This window comes from Tachysurus vachellii, chromosome 22, assembly GCF_030014155.1.
Source record: "Tachysurus vachellii isolate PV-2020 chromosome 22, HZAU_Pvac_v1, whole genome shotgun sequence".
Lineage (NCBI taxonomy): Eukaryota > Metazoa > Chordata > Actinopteri > Siluriformes > Bagridae > Tachysurus > Tachysurus vachellii.
In genome coordinates this window covers 350,001-368,683 of record NC_083481.1, presented here as the reverse complement: position 1 = coordinate 368,683, position 18,683 = coordinate 350,001, and the positions used below count along the sequence as shown (strand labels likewise).

The window sequence follows — 18,683 nt, the reverse complement described above, 5'->3', positions numbered from 1 at the left end:
CTGATTATGATATAAACTATAGAGTTAATGTACTTCTTATCTCTCATTCTATTTTCAGTGTAAGTTTGCTCGTGTTTTGTCGTCTATATCCAGCTCTGTGAACAACTTTATTAAAAAAATACAATAAAAATATCATGTTTTAAACTATATTATTATTATTACTATATATTATTATTCACAACATGCTTCTAATGAACGTTCTGTTATTTTGTTTATACCTGAGGACCGAATAAACATTTATTAACACAGCTGTATCTCATTAATATTTAATAAAATCCAGTCCATATTCACTGACTGTCACTTATTAGTGTTGAGGTGTTTTGGTTTGTTCATTAATGTTAGTTAGCAGTTAATGAGGTCGTTACATCCAATTAAAATGAACTGAGACTTTTAATAAAAAACTTCAGTGTAAAGTTTCTAATTCAACATTCAGTGAGATGACAGTGATAAATGTACTGGTTCTGTTCTCACTGCTGCCTTATAGACGTCGCCATGGTGACACTCGTCCTCTTCATGAAGGTCTGATGTTTAAAGTCCAGTCTGATTTCTCCCCAGACATTCAGACGAAATGTTTGTGAACAACTGCCTCAGTCAGGGTGGTGTATTTACCCAGGGGGCAAATCTGTGGTCCAGTTCTGTTTAAACTCCCTTTAATAGTTCCCTTGTACACTTCCCCTCATTGGAGTGTTACTGCTACACACACACTGCTACACACACACTGCTATACACACTGCTACACACACACACTGCTACACACACACTGCTACACACATACTGCTACACACACAGCTACACAAACACACTGCTACACACATACTGCTACACACACACACTGCTACACACATACTGCTACACAAACACACTGGTACACAAAAACACTGCTACACACTGCTACACACACACAAACACACTGCTACGCATACACACTACTACACAAACACTAATACACAAACATACTACTCTACAAACACTGTTAGACTAACAGACTGGTCCACTAGCTGCACGCATCAGATTCAAAACACTGATGCTGGCCTACAAAGCCACAAACAGACCAACTCCCTCTTACCTCAAAGCCCTCATCACTCCTCACACTGCACCTCACACCCTCAGATCTACAGCACTGCTCCACTGGTCCCACCATCTCTCAGGGTAAGAGGTAAGTTTACTACAAGACTCTTCTCTGTTCTACACCGAGGTGGTGGGATGAACTTCCCCTAGAGGTCCAGACAGCTGAGTCACTGGATATTTTCAAGCGGCGGTTGAAGACCTACTTATTCAGGAAACACTTCAACTAGAACTTCTTTCCTTTTGCATTAAAAAAAAACAAAACGAAAAAAACCTTTAACACTTTTTCATTGTAACTCTGAACAAATGTTTTAAACTCATGGTCTCTTAAGTCTGTAACTTAGTGATCCAGCATTAATGTATTCAATGTTAGAGATTTAAGCACTTATGTACGTCGCTCTGGATAAGGGCGTCTGTCACATGATGTAAATGTAAATGGTACACGAACACACTGTTAGACAAACACACTGTTACATGAACACACTGTTACACAAACACACTAATACACGAACACTGTTACACAAACACACTAATACACGAACACACTGTTACACAAACACACTGTTACACGAACACACTGTTAGACAAACACACTGTTACATGAACACACTGTTAGACAAACACACTGTTACACGAACACACTGTTAGACAAACACACTGTTACATGAACACACTGTTACACAAACACACTGTTACACGAACACACTGTTAGACAAACACACTGTTACACGAACACACTGTTAGACAAACACACTGTTACACGAACACACTGTTACACAAACACACTAATAAACGAACACTGTTACACAAACACACTAATACACGAACACACTACTCCACAAACACTGGTACACAAACATACTGTTACACAACCAAAAGCAATTTTATAAGTCAAAAATTTCTCTAAGCTCTAATGCACACATAAATACACACACATAAATACACACACATATATACACACACATATACACACACAAACACACACACACACATACACACACATACATACATACACATACACACATAAACATTTGGGTGTTTGGATCAGCAATTACATTTTGATCTATCAAATAACTGAAGTAATATTTCAGGTTTATTGGATTAACAAATCACCCCACAAATGTTAATGATATTCAGGTCTGGGGACTGGGAGCCGTTCCAGAACATTGTACTTGTTCCTCTGCATAAATGCCCCAGTAGATTTTGAGCAGTGTTTTGGATCGTTGTCTTGTTGAAATATCCACCGGTGTAACTTCAACTTTGTGACTGATTCCTCAACATTATTCTCAAGAATCTGCTGATATTGAATGGAATCCATGTGACCACACAGCATGATGGGACCTCCACCGAATTTATACATACATATACATATACATACAAATATATACACACACACACACACCACACTCACACCTCTTTGTGTGGTTCCCTATGACATTCTGTGTACAATCATTGCATTGTGGAAATAATCCGAATCAGAATGGAGTCAGATGTGTGATAATGTTAATGTTAATGTGCTCCCAGGATGAATATAGGATTAATGATGAGGTGTGTTTGATGTTTTGAGAGCACATGTGAATCCTCTCTCAGTAAACATACTGATTTATTAACACATTGAGACATGTCTCCAAATTACCAATCAGAACACACTGTACTGCTCTCAGCCAATCAGAACACTGTACTGATCTCAGCCAATCAGAACACACTGTACTGATGTCAGCCAATCAGAACACAATTTAGTATATGTAGTGTGTGTGTGTTTGTGTGTGTGTGTGTGTGTGTGTGTGCACGTGCGCGTGTGAAATGATCTGTGTTTTCTTGTGTTTGTACTTGAATGTGACAGGTGCTTTGTGTGTGTGTGTGTGTGTGTGTGTGTGTGTGTGTCTGTCACCACACAGAAATTAAAATGAGCAGTTGTGTGTATAGTGTTGAACAGTAAACACACAGCTGTCTGACTTTTTTCTACTGTGAATGTGTTCTACTACAACACACAACTGCATCAATCTCTGAGGAACTCTTGATGTTCTATGAGGACGTTTTTCGCCTACAGATGATTTGTGTGACTTTTTCTGCTTTAAACTGTTTTAAAGCTTTTTAAACTCATATCACCATATTACAAACACAGCCTTGTTCACCTTAGAAATATTGTCAAGCTGAGAAACATCCTGTCTGTATCTGATGCTGAGAAGCTAGTTCATGCTTTCATGACCTCTAGACTGGACTATTGTAATGCATTACTAGGTGGTTGTCCTGCATCTTTAATAAATAGGCTACAGTTAGTCCAAAATGCAGCGGCCAGAGTTCTCACTAGGACAAGAAAGTATGACCATATAACCCCAATTTTATCATCTCTACACTGGCTACCTGTTAAGTTTAGAATTGATTACAAACTGCTGCTACTTACGTACAAGGCTCTTAATGGTTTAGCTCCCATGTATCTAACTAGTCTTCTAACACGTTACAATCCTTCACGCTCTCTGAGATCACAAAACTCAGGACTTCTGGTAGTTCCCAGAATATCTAAGTCTACTAAAGGTGGTAGAGCGTTTCGTCTGAGTCACCTCAGACTTGTTCATTGGGTATAAATACAAACACATTTAAATATATCTAATATTAATCTTGTATTTTGTATTATATTAATCTTTATATTATTCTTTATATTAACATGTTGTTCTATGTTTATGTTCTGTAAAGCCGCTTTGAGACGACGTCAGTTGTAAAAAGCGTTATACAAATAAACTTGAATTTAATTGAATATTTCTTTCTGTGTCATCTGTAAACAAACCAAATATTAAATGAACCAAAAGAATCCATTTCAGTCTGCTTCAGACGTGACCCAGGGACTGATCCATCACGCCGCTGTCATTTCTGCACTCTTTTATTTTAAGGTCATGTTTTACAGATTTTAATGTAAACGCACGTCGTCACCAGGTTTCTTCTCTAATTTGGGAGCCAATAAGAATTTTTACAAAAAGAACCTATTAGATAAAATTTCCTCAACACTCTGTCACTCCTATGTGCTGTGTTTCCTTTCTCCTCCACAGTGTTGAGAGAAGATGTGTTAATAAAAGTGGATCTTATTCAGAGAGGATTTAGTTCAGTCTGTAAATCCTCTTAGTGAGGTGCCATTTCTCCTGCTCAATAAAATCTCTTAGGAAAAAGAAGGAAAAAAGGAAACAGCAGCGTGGAGAAATTGTAGCTGGAGGTTATTAACATGGGGGAAGCTAACCTGCATGTTCTGGATAAAAATATCTACCAAAGAGCCAGAACATTAAACCCACCTGTCTGAGAGTGTGTAGGTTTCCTTTGTGCCACCAAAGCAGCTGTGACTCTTGAGGCAGTGACTCCACATGTGTGTCATTGAGGCAGTGACTCCATTCTGTGTCTCAGGGAGTTCCTCTTGAAGTTCCATCCTCATGTCATTTCAACACTGCTTCTGAACTGAATCTAACATCAACAACAGGTTTGAATTAACGTGCTGGTTAGAGTACGTCATGGTTTCTATAGTTAGGGCTCATTTTCTAAAATCAGTTCATTAACTGTGTCTGAAATTTAACCCCAAAATGCTGCTAATCTGTGAGCTGAAGAAGGACATGAGAAGTAACAATACGACAAATAACAACATACACAAATAACACAAGTGTTTACAGATCATTTACAATATTTACACATTACACCAACAACTGGGACTGATGGGATTACATCTGAGACCTCAGTCGTGTTCAGGACTGCTTCAGGGACGGAGAAAGAAGAAAAGAGCAAAAGGAATAAAAGGAGGGATGAAGAAAGAGAAAACAAGGAAAACAAGGAGGAGAGAAGGAGTGAGGAGATTTGAATGAGAAAGAAAAAGGACATGGGGAAGAGAGAAAAGAAGAGAGGGCAAGGAGTGAAGAATGGCAGAAAACTAGAAATATAAGGATATATAAGGAGGAGACAGGAGGAAGGAGAAGGAGAAGAGGAGTAAAGAGAAGAAGGAAAGAAGAGGAGAGGGGACTGAACCCTTTTCCTCCCTCCTTCACTCACTCCTTCTCTCTCTCTCTCTCTCTGTCTCTCTCTCTCTCTCTCTCTCTCTCTCTCTCTGTGTGTGTGTGTGTGTCTCTCTCTCTCTCTCTCTCTCTCTCTCCCTGTCTCTCTCTCTCTCTCTCTCTGTGTGTGTGTGTGTGTCTCTCTCTCTCTCTCTCCCTGTCTCTCTCTCTCTCAGGAACAATGGCAGATGAGCAGATGATGCTCTCAGTCTTTCATCACTGCTGATTTGAATTACACACACACACACGCACACACACACACACACACACACACACGCTGCAGCTGCTGCATGGCTTGTTTCTGGGTTATGGACACGCGAGTGTGTGTTTATTTTTTCATTGGCGAGAGACAGCAAGAGAGAGCGAGTGTGGCATTCTGGGAAGGAATGGGAGGAAATGAGAGAGAGAGAAGGATGATGGAGGGATAGAAGACGAAGAGAGACGCAAAACGAATACGATTTTAATCGCGGTGAGAAGGGAGAAGGTAGGATGCAGTGTGTGTGTGTGTGTGTGTGTGTGTGTGTGTGCGTGTGTGTGAGAGATGTTTTTACTGAGGTTTGCACCATGATGTGTGTGTGTGTGTGTGTGTGTGTGTGAGAGAGAGAGATGCATTTAGTGAGGTGTGCATTATTGTGTGTGTGTCTCACATTAGCATGTATCATATTAACCCATGTGATCATGTGGTGTCTTTATGCTCACAGGCATTCAGTCAAACACACACATGTGCGCTCACTCACACACACACACACACACACACACACACACACACACACACACACACACACACACACACACACACACACTTTTCTGCAGTATTGCACTAGAGGACACGTGTGTGTGTGTGTGTGTGTGTGTGTGTGTGTGTGTAAAATAACTGTATCCTATATAAATACTGTCTTGTGCATGTGAAGCTAAACTCTTGGTTACAATCTACTACTTGTTAGCTTCATTATGGTTCCAGTACAATATAAAAACCCAGACAATCTCAGACTGTGAATGTTTCATCCTTTAAATCTGAACATTATTCTGTAAATAAATATCTGTATATTAGGACATGTTACTACGAGGCCCATTAGCAATCACAAATAATATTCAAATGATTCAGGAACATTTTAGCTACAGAAGCAACATGCTAATCCAGCTAACTAACATAGAGATGTCAGTGTTCAGTGTGATATACAGACAGTGGTTGTCATGGCAACACTTAAATATATTCTGATAGTTTGGTTCAATAAACTGGACAGTTATATTGAGTTCATATTAGTGATCCATTGGCAGAAGTATGTGGGGGCGTGTCCACATTTGCATATTCATGCACATTCATAAAGTCATTTCAAATAACTTTGTATGTGAAATGTATAAACATTCTAACAACATCGTGCCGGATGAGTCTCAGGTTTAATTAGTAATCAGTGCAGAATTCTGTGAATAATTTCAATCCAATCAGGATCCGATCACAGCAGTGTGCAGTCCTGAGATTTTATAAACAATTTCTAAATAAGTTTAATTAAACCTTTATGTCAGTCTTCCTGTTTATTCAGATTTAAACTCACTGATTATTTACACACACTTATGCTTTATTGGACCTTAAATGACAAACAAACACAAATATCTGATAGAATTAAAAAAAAGAAAAGATTTACATTATAATATTTTGTTAATATTTAAACATATTGTGCTAAAGTAGCTTAGCTACAGATTAAGATGTAAAATAATCAGAACAATTATAAGATCCTGATTCACAGAGATCGATCATTATTAAGCTAAATCTTTCAACACTTGATGATCCACTTATCACTTACACACACACACACACACACACACACACAGCCACCTCAGATGTATACACATATATGTGTTCATCACGGCCTCCTTAATGACTGCATCACATTAATAAAGCCAGTTGCAGGTAAACGCTAACAGGCTTAATGCATTCAATTGATCGATTGTTGCTTCTCAATAAAAAATCAATAAAGGACAAAAATCAATCCGTTTCCAGGAAGTGGTCGTGTCTGAATGTGTGATATTGATTAAACCATTTCTGAATATTACAGTAAACACACTGCAGACTTTATTCTCATCCTCATATGCTGTGTTTCACACAGCTGTTAGCAAAACACGTTAAAATAAAGAGATTAACGAAGGAGAAAACAAACTGCACATGACGTTAGTTTACGTGGTGCTGCAAGGATTCTGTGAAAAAAATCACAAAAATAATTTAATGCCAATGTTTGCAGAATTTAACCTTTAGCTTAGAATAAATGTGATCAATTTGGTACATTTGGTTTTTTTTTAGATCTACTGACTCACATCCAACGTCCTGTGATTGGACCAGATCAGATAAACAGATGTATAAATAAGAAGAAACTCCAGTGTGAGGTGCAGTCTGTGATGGAGTTTTAGGGACACTGTTTACTACATAACACTACTACAAACTGGTACATATAAGGTCTGTGTGTTAAAATAAGTGACGTGATGGACTTTAAATGATTGTCACTGGTGTTAAAGGAGGAACCTCAGGCAACAGCACCTTCATGGCTATTAGCATTCACATCTGTGTACCATTCGTTAAGGCTGTGTACATGAATGCTAATCAAAATGATCGATCCTTCAGGGACTTGAGGGCCACTGAACCCCAGTGTGTGGTATCATGCCAACTCGTACACCAAACTTACTGAATACGCTGTACTGCGCTCGAGTTCCAGCTGTTACACTGCAGATGTGACCATCAATAGCCTCATTTCTCATCAGTGGTCAAAATCGGCTTATGCGTGTAGTTTAGCAGGTGATGGGATGTGGGAATTTATGAACCAGTTGGGGAACATTATGTTTAAATGTAATAAACTCACCATGTGAATGTCATTTTTTGTGGACGTGTGGAAAAAGGGCTTCCAACTAGGAATTAACAATGTGCCCTTACAATTACACCTTATTTAAATTTATGGCATTTGACAGATTGCTCTCACCAGAATGACTCAGAGAAATGCTCTCAAGTGTCTCTCAACAAATACATCCTGATACTGGTGCACCAGATATCACTAGAGTGTCACTAGTGTATCATCAGTCTAAAACTCTGATGGGATGTAATATAGGCAGAAAAGCACACAGACAAGGTTTTATAAGTGCTAGTTTAAGTACTTCAGGGAGATGCAGGGCTTTAGACGTCGTTTGAAGACAGTGAGTGACTCAGCTATTTAAATGTTTAGGGGAAATTCATTCCATCAGCTCAGTGCCAGAGAGATGTCTTATCTCCTTCTTTATTCCTATCTATCTATCTATCTATCTATCTATCTATCTATCTATCTATCTATCTATCTATCTATCTATCTATCTATCCATCCATCCATCCATCCATCCATCCATCCATCCATCCATCCATCCATCCATCCATCCATCCATCCATACGTGTGTTTGTTTTCGTGTGTGTGTATTAATTAAACTGATATAAATGTAGAATTGCATTATAACCCCTCCTGTTACATTAATCCAGCCTCCATCATAAGCATAACCAATCAAATTCCCATTTGTCTTTAATTTATACACCCACACACCCACACACACACACACACACATTTACTTTTTATTATTGTATTTATAATAATAGAAGTGACGAGGTTTTATTAGTAGTATTGGTAGGTTTAGTCAGTACTGCTGGGTGGTTTGAGATTTTATCAGTAGTATTAGTTTATTCCGTAGTATTGGGAGTTCAGTCAGAAGTGCTGGGAGGTTTAGTCAGCAATGTTAGGTGGTTTAGTCAATAATGCTGGGATGTGTAGTCGGTAGTGTTGGGAGGTTTGGTCAGAAGAACTGGGAGGTTTAGTCAATAGTGCTTGAAGGTTTAGTCAGTAGTGCTGGAACCTTTAGTAAGTAGTGTTAGGAGGTTAAGTCAGTAGTGTTGGGATATTTAGTCAGTAGTGCTTGGGAGGTTTAATCAATAGTGTTGGGAGGTTTAGTCAGTACTTCTGAGAGGTTTTGTAAGTGGTATTGGGTGGTTTAGTCTGTAGTATTGGGAGGTTTAGTCATTTAGTCAGTAGTGTTGATAGGTTTAGTCAGTAGTGCTGTGAGGTTTAGTCAGTAGTGCTGTGAGGTGTGTTCACTAAGTTCCAGTGCTCACAACTAACTTCAACCAACATGACCAAAAACAAGTTTGTCTGTGATGTTCATCATTTCCTCCATCTGTTCATGCGTCTATTATTGAATCATTACATATAATATTAGGTCATATGGCCTACAGCACAGACCTGATTTCTCAGAAGAAAGGATAGAAAGCCAGTCTTAGAATAAAGCAGTTAAAATGGAGAGTTTGGGAGAGAAAGAAAGACGCCAGTGCTCTATTTTTAACAGCAGAAAGTGCCTCACTGAAGGCCACCGCCTCTCCTAATGGACTTTAATGGATCTGTTCCACTGTGTGACATTCAGAAATGATTATACTGTTTATTATCTGGATTAAACATTCATTATTAATCACATAGTTATTTTACTGTCTCATGTCGACCTTTACACTGTTTTCTTACAACTTTTTTTGATATGGAATAATGTACACAATTTATAGACAGAGGTGATTAACTACACACTATAAATATAATTGTAAGCAAATAAAACGTATACAAATACAACCAAACAAAGGAACCTATAAGTTCTTTATTTATGTTGATATTAATGTTCACCTCATTATCAGGGTTGTAGTGTTGATTTACTGCAGTCAGGAACTTCACAATAATTTATATCATAATACTTATTTATGCTCATAACATAATAATAATTATGCTATATAACATTTTAGACATTTTATACTTATTACTAAACTCACAATCAGTGTGTCATTTACTGACGTTATAAATACAGCACATAAGGAGCTTTAATATTTAATTAAATCCCTACATCTAACTGTGTTTAGTCCCTAGGTGAAGATGTCAGGCATGTCAGAGCTGAGAGAGTGTGATGAGGCAAGTGATTCAGTAGAGGGCGACACTGACATACTTTTGGAGGAAGAAGAGGAAGAAGATGAAGACGAGGAAGACGAGTCAGCAAGCAATAAAGAGCTTGTAGAGAGACTCAGAGAGTTGGAGGTAACACTGTACACACACATACATACTGTACACACACACACACACACACACACACTGCACACACACACATACATACTGCACACACATACACACTGTACACACACACACACTGCACACACACACACACACATACTGTACACACACACACACACATACATACTGTACACACACATACATACTGTACACACACACACATACTGCACACACACACACACACACATACATAATGTACACACACACACATACACACACACATACATACTGTATACACACACATACATACTGTACACACACACACATACATACTGCACACACACACACATACATACTGTACACACACACACATACACACACACATATACATACTGTACACACACACACACACACTGCACACACACACACATACATACTGCACACACACATACATACTGTACACACACACACATACATACTGTACACACACACACTGCACACACACATACTGTACACACACATACATACTGTACACACACACACACACACATACTGTACACACACACACATATACATACTGTACACACACATACATACTGTACACACACACACATACAGTACATACTGCACACACACATACACACACACATACATACTGTACACACACATACTGTACACACTGTACACACACACACACAGTACACACACACACACACACACACACACACATACAGTACAAACACAGTACACACACACACACATACACACTGTACACACATACTGCACACACACACACACACACAGTACACACACACATACTGTACACACTGTACACACACACTACAGGAACATAAACCAGTGGTTTTACATCATGTTCAGTTTGTTTTGCATCATCACATATTTTTCTAAACCTTGCTTATGTTGTGTGATGTTATGTGAATGTGTTAGTGTCCTGAATCCCAGCTACAGTTTGTGCTGTTGTAAATGTGACTGAGACAGTTTGTGTACAAACCTGCTCTGAATCTGTTACTTCTACAGCCATCTCAGTGTGACAACAGAAAGAAAGAAAGAAAGAAAGAAAGAAAGAAAGAAAGAAAGAAAGAAAGAAAGAAAGAAAGAATCTCATTACTTTGTCTCACAAACAAATCTCCTTCAGCAGAACTCACTTCTTCCAAAAGATCTGTAAGCTTCCTGTGTACTGAGTAATCAGTGTCCAGGTCGAATGAGACGTGTTAGCTTCATCACTAATCCCATGTCTAACTTCAAGTAACTAAACAAGAAACTTTTTACTTTATACTTTCACAGAAAATATAAATATTTGTATTGTTAATTAATATAATTTTAATTGACAAGTAAAACTGCTCACCTGCTGTAGGAACACTGTGTGATCACTGACCAATGGTGAAAGCCATCATGATCATTTTATGGATTATCTTCATACCTGCTATAATACAGCTTATATTTAACTACATGTAACTAAGAACAGACAGAAGTATGACATGTCTTTCTTTAACCAATAGTAAAATGCCATGATTAATAAATATCTGTATATACGGTTGTGGTGTAAGAGGAATAAAACACTTGGTGAGGGACATGTTGTTATATTAAAGTTCAGGGTTTAAGAGCAACTCCATCACACACACCAGTCATTTTGACCATTATTTTGCTGTAACAGTAATATTTATGTATTACAATTCTGACTGAATAATACAATGTGAGTGTTAAACTGCTGATGAAGTGATGTGTTATAATGCATTTCAGTAATCAGTGGCATTTAACACATCTAACAGATTAGATAATTATTAATTAATACAATTAATCACCTAGTAACCTGATATACAGTCATATCACTGTTAACTGTCTAAACTAGCCAAAGTTTACCAATTAAAATACTGTTTCCCCACATAAATGTTAATCCTTAACGTTATACTTATAATAATAATAATAATAATAATAATAATAATAATAATAATAATAATAATATTAACTAAAAATAATGAAGACTAAAAATCTCAGTCATCTTCTGCTTTTTCTGTGATGGCTGCTGGTGGTAATGAATCACAGACTGAGTCGAATCTCTAAAAGAAGGCATTGGAAATCAAGATCGACTCCAAAAGCTCGAAAACGTGCATTATAGATCTCCAAAGAGTCGGCTCTTTGTATCAGGTTCTTAAGGCCATCAAAGAAAAATCAACACAACAAAGTAAAAATCATTAACATTATTATTTTAAAAAGAGACAGAGAGTGAGATATGGCCCTGGTTTCAGTTGTGTCTTTAATGAAAACTTAACACTTATTTAACAGAGTAATGATATTAATATTAAAAACATAAATGAGAAAAAAAGTTTTCTTTTATTAATCGAGTCTTTTCACAAAGTCATTGACCATTAATGGCCGCTAGAGGGCGCCAAGTGATTAAAAAGTGATTAAGAAATAAAAATTGTGCTCTATTCAAAATGCTACCATTTATTCTTAGTCAGTGTTCTTACTAACATGTTGGTCATTTAGGGGCACGGTGGCTTAGTGGTTAGCACGTTCGCCTCACACCTCCAGGGTCGGGGTTCGATTCCCGCCTCCACCTTGTGTGTGTGGAGTTTGCATGTTCTCCCCGTGCCTCGGGGGTTTCCTCCGGGTACTCCGGTTTCCTCCCCCGGTCCAAAGACATGCATGGTAGGTTGATTGGCATCTCTGGAAAAATTGTCCCTAGTGTGTGATTGCGTGAGTGAATGAGTGTGTGTGTGTGTGTGTGTGTGTGTGCCCTGCGATGGGTTGGCACTCCGTCCAGGGTGTATCCTGCCTTGATGCCCGATGACGCCTGAGATAGGCACAGTGACCCCGTGACCCGAGGTAGTTCGGATAAGCGGTAGAAGATGAATGAATGAATGTTGGTCATTTAAACACTAAAACACAGAGATTATATTTTGGGATTTTCATAGGGAGAATAAAACAATGATTACAGACTATGTTCATTTAAAAATCCCATTTTTTCATCCTTAATTAACATAAACATTAAAGTTCACGTATTAATGGACTGTGTCCCAAATCACTGTAGGGTGCTACTGTAGTTATAGTTCTGTATATCAGCAGCTTGTGACATGGAAATCTCACATTTCTGCAAACAACAAAAGGGCAAACACCAGCAGTATAAAAGCTATCAGTTATTTTGATATATTACTTAGTGCAGTAGTGTATGATTTAGGACACACACACACACACACACACACACACACACAGTCTGTGTTCCTTATTGAGATGAACATCACGCCTGCACTTAATCGCAGTGTGTTTGTGTTTGTTGTATTTCTAAGTGAAAGATTTCTGCTGTTTATTCGTGTGTTTGTTAAAGATTTCCTCGTACATCTCCTTCCTCCAGCCTCAACACTAACCTTTGTGTTGTGAAAGTCTTTATTAATAATCAGGTTTTAATTCATGTTAATTGATGTTACTTAAAATTCATTTTATTTACAGAGATTTTAACGATCAGCAACGTCACAAAGCAGTTGTAGAGAAATCTGTATGTGGCATCAAGAGATGTTTAGTCACTATTATAGTCAACGACTTACTGCTGTTAAGGAAATAGTTCATGACTTCAAAGTGTCAGTGATAACGATTGTTGTGTGACGATTCATTCTGATGTCTCACACTTTGACATAACTTTTGGATTTAAAATAATAGGAAATTTAAATACAAAACAGTGAACAAAACAAGATCAGCTGCAGAGACCAGTCACCTTCATGCAGAGACTAGTCACTTTACTATCTGAGAAACTCTTCTTTCTCTTTGTTGGTGTTTATGTATAAAGGCTCATTATTTAATCAAATACTGTGTTGCTGTAATTTCATGAGAAATTGTCACATAATTGTCATGTTGTAAACACAAGATTTAGACCGAGACAGATTTCCCTTTGGTGTAATCAGTGAAAACGACGGTTTAATCAGAGGAAAAACACTCGAGAGAATAAAACTACATATATTTTATTCTGATGAATAGAATTCATGAACGTTTTGTGTTCTTGCTCAGTTCACCCCAAACACTAAAACACAAGGACTCAGATCTATGAGACAGTGGAAGACTTTGACTTTTACAGATTTTATATATTTTATACTTGGAGAGGAATCTATTAATAAACATTTAGCTTTCTCAACATTCCCTGTATCAGAGAATTTAATTCAGATAAAAAGGACCAATATTAAACGCCTCCCCAGGCATCATCTCATACACTAACATTCATATTAAACTCCCCTGTCCTCATGTCCTTCTCTTCACCTAATGATGTGTGGTGATGAATAAAAACATGACAGAAAGTGAGAAATTGTTCATACTAAAATATTCATGTTGGTAAAATATTCATTAAAAACTTAGTACAAAGTTTTCTGTACAAACGACCATCACTTGTACATTTTATTGAGCCATGTATTGTTTTCATTTGTTCAGGCGGAGAACACATCACTGTCTCTGGCAAACGAGAGTCAGAGAGAGGCGTATGAGCGATGTTTAGATGAGGTAAGACTTCAAATATTTATTATTTTAATGGTTTTAATATTAATCATGAATAAAACTTCTCTAGATGATGATTAGAGCTAAACTTAGTGTTTAAACAACAGGAAACATAGCTGGAGTTTACACACACACAACTAACTGGGTCGGGGCGAGGCAGAGTCACGGCGTTGGCTGGAGCACTATTAACTGTTCACTATTAATTTTGTCTTTCTCTTTTTGGGAGGTGGCAAATCATGTAGTGCAGGCTCTGCTGAACCAGAAGGTACCACTGTACATCACACACTGTACATCACACTGTACATCACACACTGTACATCACACACTGTACATCACACTGTACATCACACACTGTACATCACACTGTACATCACACACTGTACATCACACTGTACATCACACACTGTACATCACACTGTACATCACACACTGTACATCACACTGTACATCACACACTGTACATCACACTGTACATCACACACTGTACATCACACTGTACATCACACACTGTACATCACACACTGTACATCACACTGTACATCACACACTGTACATCACACTGTACATCACACACTGTACATCACACTGTACATCACACACTGTACATCACACTGTACATCACACTGTACATCACACACTGTACATCACACACTGTACATCACACTGTACATCACACTGTACATCACACTGTACATCACACACTGTACATCACATTGTACATCACACACTGTACATCACACTGTACATCACACACTGTACATCACACACTGTACATCACACTGTACATCACACACTGTACATCACACTGTACATCACACACTGTACATCACACTGTACATCACACACTGTACATCACACTGTACATCACACACTGTACATCACACACTGTACATCACACACTGTACATCACACTGTACATCACACTGTACATCACACACTGTACATCACACACTGTACATCACACTGTACATCACACTGTACATCACACTGTACATCACACACTGTACATCACATTGTACATCACACACTGTACATCACACTGTACATCACACACTGTACATCACACACTGTATAACACACACTGTACATCACACTGTACATCACACACTGTACATCACACACTGTACATCACACACTGTACATCACACTGTACATCACACACTGTACATCACACTGTACATCACACACTGTACATCACACACTGTACATCACACTGTACATCACACACTGTACATCACACACTGTACATCACACACAGTACATCACACACTGTACATCACACACTGTACATCACACTGTACATCACACACTGTACATCACACTGTACATCACACACTGTACATCACACAGTACATCACACACTGTACATCACACACTGTACATCACACTGTACATCACACACTGTACATCACACACTGTACATCACACTGTACATCACACACTGTACATCACACACTGTACATCACACACTGTACATCACACACTGTACATCACACTGTACATCACACACTGTACATCACACTGTACATCACACTGTACATCACACTGTACATCACACACTGTACATCACACACTGTACATCACACTGTACATCACACTGTACATCACACTGTACATCACACACTGTACATCACACACTGTACATCACACAGTACATCACACACTGTACATCACACACTGTACATCACACACTGTACATCACACTATACATCACACACTGTACATCACACACTGTACATCACACACTGTACATCACACACTGTACATCACACTGTACATCACACTGTACATCACACACTGTACATCACACTGTACACCACACACTGTACATCACACACTGTACATCACACTGTACATCACACACTGTACATCACACACTGTACGTCACACTGTACATCACACACTGTACATCACACTGTACATCACACTGTACATCACACACTGTACATCACACACTGTACATCACACTGTACATCACACACTGTACATCACACACTGTACATCACACTGTACATCACACACTGTACATCACACACTGTACATCACACACTGTACATCACACTGTACATCACACACTGTACATCACACACTGTACATCACACACTGTACATCACACTGTACATCACACACTGTACATCACACTGTACATCACACACTGTACACCACACACTGTACATCACACTGTACATCACACAGTACATCACACACTATACATCACACACTGCACATCACACTGTACATCACACACTGTACATCACACTGTACATCACACACTGTACATCACACACTGTCCCAGTCACACACTGTAGCATCACACTGTACATCAACACTGTACATCACACACGGTACATCACACACTGTACATCACACACTATACATCACACACTGTACATCAGCACACTGATACATCACACACCTGTTCATCACACACTGTACAGCAGCACACTGGACATCACACCTGTACATTCACCACTTACATCACGTGTAAATCACTCACTGTACATCACACACTGTACATACACACTGTACATCACACTAGTACATCACACACGGTACATCACACTGTACATCACACACTGTACATCACAGCACTGTACATCACACTGTACATCACACGGTACATCACACACGGTGACATACACATCATGTACATCACACTGTACATCACACACTTGTACATCACACTGTACATCACACACTGTACATCACACACTGTACGTCACACTGTACATCACACACTGTACATCACACTGTACATCACACTGTACATCACACTGTACATCACACACTGTACATCACACACTGTACATCACACACTGTACATCACACTGTACATCACACACTGTACATCACACTGTACATCACACACTGTACATCACACTGTACATCACACACTGTACATCACACTGTACATCACACACTGTACATCACACACTGTACATCACACTGTACATCACACTGTACATCACACACTGTACATCACACACTGTACATCACACTGTACATCACACACTGTACATCACACACTGTACATCACACTGTACATCACACACTGTACATCACACACTGTACATCACACACTGTACATCACACTGTACATCACACACTGTACATCACACACTGTACATCACACTGTACATCACACACTGTACATCACACTGTACATCACACACTGTACATCACACACTGTACATCACACACTGTACATCACACTGTACATCACACACTGTACATCACACACTGTACATCACACACTGTACATCACACACTGTACATCACACTGTACATCACACACTGTACATCACACACTGTACATCACACTGTACATCACACACTGTACATCACACTGTACATCACACTGTACATCACACTGTACATCACACTGTACATCACACACTGTACATCACACTGTACATCACACACTGTACATCACACACTGTACATCACACTGTACATCACACTGTACATCACACACTGTACATCACACACTGTACATCACACTGTACATCACACACTGTACATCACACTGTACATCACACACTGTACATCACACACTGTACATCACACACTGTACATCACACACTGTACATCACACTGTACATCACACACTGTACATCACACACTGTACATCACACTGTACATCACACACTGTACATCACACTGTACATCACACACTGTACATCACACTGTACATCACACACTGTACATCACACACTGTACATCACACTGTACATCACACAGTACATCACACACTGTACATCACACTGTACATCACACTGTACATCACACACTGTACATCACACACTGTACATCACACTGTACATCACACACTGTACATCACACACTGTACATCACACACTGTACATCACACACTGTACATCACACTGTACATCACACTGTACATCACACTGTACATCACACACTGTACATCACACACTGTACATCACACTGTACATCACACACTGTACATCACACTGTACATCACACACTGTACATCACACACTGTACATCACACTGTACATCACACTGTACATCACACACTGTACATCACACT

General features: G+C 38.8%; 1 protein-coding gene across 2 annotated transcripts in view; it reads left to right on the top strand.

Moving 5' to 3' along the window:
* Positions 1-5,331: 5,331 nt before the first annotated feature.
* LOC132837941 (nck-associated protein 5-like) overlaps positions 5,332-18,683 on the top strand; it is a 44,524-nt gene continuing 31,172 nt past the window's right edge. For both annotated transcript variants that reach the window (XM_060857976.1, XM_060857977.1), the window contains exons 1-4: positions 5,332-5,574; positions 9,988-10,159; positions 14,567-14,635; positions 14,856-14,894. In XM_060857976.1, the coding sequence (XP_060713959.1) occupies positions 10,001-10,159; positions 14,567-14,635; positions 14,856-14,894 (267 nt within the window). In that variant the 5' untranslated portion in view covers positions 5,332-5,574; positions 9,988-10,000. The remainder of the gene's footprint in view (positions 5,575-9,987; positions 10,160-14,566; positions 14,636-14,855; positions 14,895-18,683) is intronic.